Source organism: Fundulus heteroclitus, chromosome 20 (genome assembly GCF_011125445.2).
Source record: "Fundulus heteroclitus isolate FHET01 chromosome 20, MU-UCD_Fhet_4.1, whole genome shotgun sequence".
Classification (NCBI taxonomy): Eukaryota; Metazoa; Chordata; class Actinopteri; order Cyprinodontiformes; family Fundulidae; genus Fundulus; species Fundulus heteroclitus.
Genome location: NC_046380.1, coordinates 322,427 through 324,706, shown reverse-complemented (window position 1 = coordinate 324,706; position 2,280 = coordinate 322,427). Strand labels below are relative to the sequence as shown.

The 2,280-nt window shown below is 46.1% G+C and overlaps 1 protein-coding gene across 1 annotated transcript; it reads right to left on the bottom strand.

The window, feature by feature from the left end:
• Positions 1-314: 314 nt before the first annotated feature.
• On the bottom strand, positions 315-1,995 carry LOC118567205 (nuclear factor 7, brain-like). The gene has a single exon (XM_036151729.1). It carries the CDS (start codon positions 1,975-1,977, stop codon positions 592-594), a length of 1,386 nt encoding a protein of 461 aa, XP_036007622.1. The 5' UTR covers positions 1,978-1,995; the 3' UTR covers positions 315-591.
• Between the last annotated feature and the right edge of the window lie 285 nt (positions 1,996-2,280).

Genomic DNA, 2,280 nt, shown 5'->3' with positions numbered 1-2,280 from the left:
ACGACGAGGGTTGGCTGGTTACCCAGGGATGCTTCAAATGGAGATCAGCTGATGGAAAAAAAAAGATGTGGCTATTGTAGGCGTATTCCACCTAGGCGAGATCTAGGAGGTTGGGCAGTTCTCACAGAGACAACAGAGGGTGTCCTCAAGTTCTCAAGGTTGAGAAAGCATCTTCTCTAGAACTGGTACCACCCCTCGGGTTTCCCTGGTGCCGTCTGAAGGAAGCTTGTTGGACCTTAGTGGCGCAGTTGGGTCCAGCTTTGTATCAGAGACAAACTTTCCTCTGCACAGACTGACATGACGCTGTCAAGATGTTGGAGACAATAAATGTTTTATTTGCAGCCAACTGTTTCCCACCTGACATGAAATCAATCAAACTTTATTTAGTGAATGCTTTAGAGAGATTAACACAAAGGAGACATTTAACCGCCAAAGATTCACAATGAAATAAAATGTTTAAGAGGCAGAAATGAACAAGTCCTCAGATGATCAGTCAGATCAGATCATCTCCAGGTTCCTGCTTAAAATCACTGAGTTTCAATCAGATAATCAAGGTTTCATCTGGACTTTGTGTTCTTCATGCTGAGAACATCAGAGCTGCTGTTTGCTCACTGAGATCTTCATCGGTAGGATTTTTACTTTACCCCGAGTGAAGAAGTATGGAAACATCTTGTCAGTGAAGGTGTGTGTGAAGGTGTGTATGTGTGAGTTAGTGTCCAGATCAGAGAAGGACAGCTTTCCTCTGTCCCAGTCCAGATTAACTCTGATCCTCTGGAGCTTCTTCTGGACTGAGAGAACCACAAGAGGAGATGGAGGAGACCATGCTTTGTATTTACCTTCATACAACCATAGAATCAACCTTCCAGACTCTCTGAATCCCTTCTTCTGGACAGACTCTGGTATCACACCAAGTGTCCAGTGTTTGCTGTCTCCAACATCAACATCCCAGCTGTGGTTCCCTGAGTTGAAGCCCTCAGAACTCAGGACAGAATACCACCAGAACCCAAACCTCTCTGGATTATCAGGAAGCTGCTGTTTCTCTCCTAAAGTCAAACTGGTCAGATCTTCAGACAGGATGAGTTGTGGATGAGCAGTGTTTGGGTCCAGGATGAGAGGAGTGTAGGAGACCATGTTCTCCATGCTGCTCCAGATGTTGAAGGCCAGGTTGCCCAGATGTTTGGCCTGGTCTATCAGAGCTCCTGAGGGCAGCTGTGGATCCTCCAGCAGGGGGCAGCGCTGGACTCTTTCCACTGCAGCCTTGTAGTTGTGCAGGAATGAGACGTCTTCAGCTCTCAGCTCCTCCTCTGTGGCTCTGACTGTGTCTGAAAGAGCTGCTATCTCTCTGCTCAGAGCCTCCATCTTCTCCTTCATCATCCCACTCTTCTGCTCCTCTTCCTCCCTCAGTGCAGCCAGCCTGGCCTCCTCTTCCTCTGCTAGAAACTGATGAAGCTTCTTAAACTGCTCCTTAATCAGCCTCTCTGTGTGTCGGGCCTGGACCTTCATGTGTTCTGCTGTCTGATCAAACTCCTCTAGAACTTCCTTCCTGAGCTCCAGGTTCTTCTTTAAAGGTTCCAGAGTTTCCTGAAGGTTCTTCTTGTGTTGCTGAGCAGCTTCATCGATAGGTCTGAATCTGTGCTTGGTGTGTTTCTCTGAATCTCTGCAGACGACACACACTGGCTGCTGATGATCCAGACAAAAGAGTTTGAGTTTCTCAGAGTGCAGACTGCAGAGATCCTCTGAAGCTCTCTGGTCTCTCTGCTGTAGGAAGGTCTCACAGAGTCTCTTCAGAACCAGACTAACTGGTGGATTATCCCTTGAAGATCTCCTACACACTGGACACTCTTGAGCTGCTTTCTCTCTCCACCAGTTCTTCAGACACTCCTTACAGAAGCTGTGGCTACATGACAGAACAACCGGATCCTTAAAGACGTCCTGACAGACCGGACAGCAGAGATCCTCCTCTGATCTGGAAGCCATTTAGTCTCTGAGTGAAGCTGAAAAGACACAAGGTCCACTTCAGGAGGAGAATATGAGAGATTATGTGCATAGCTTTGATTTAATACATGTATAAAATGCAGGTAGAATTTGTTATTTGGCTCTGATCAAACCTGTATAAAATTTAACTGGATAGGATGTGTTTTTTTAAGGAACATTTTTGACTATGAATTTCACTGCTGCCAAAAGAGGAATTTTAAAGAGCAGCAAAATATCAGAAGGCCACATTAAACACGTCATCTGTTACAAATCATCTGTTACGCTGAGATGAGGCGAACCTCAGAG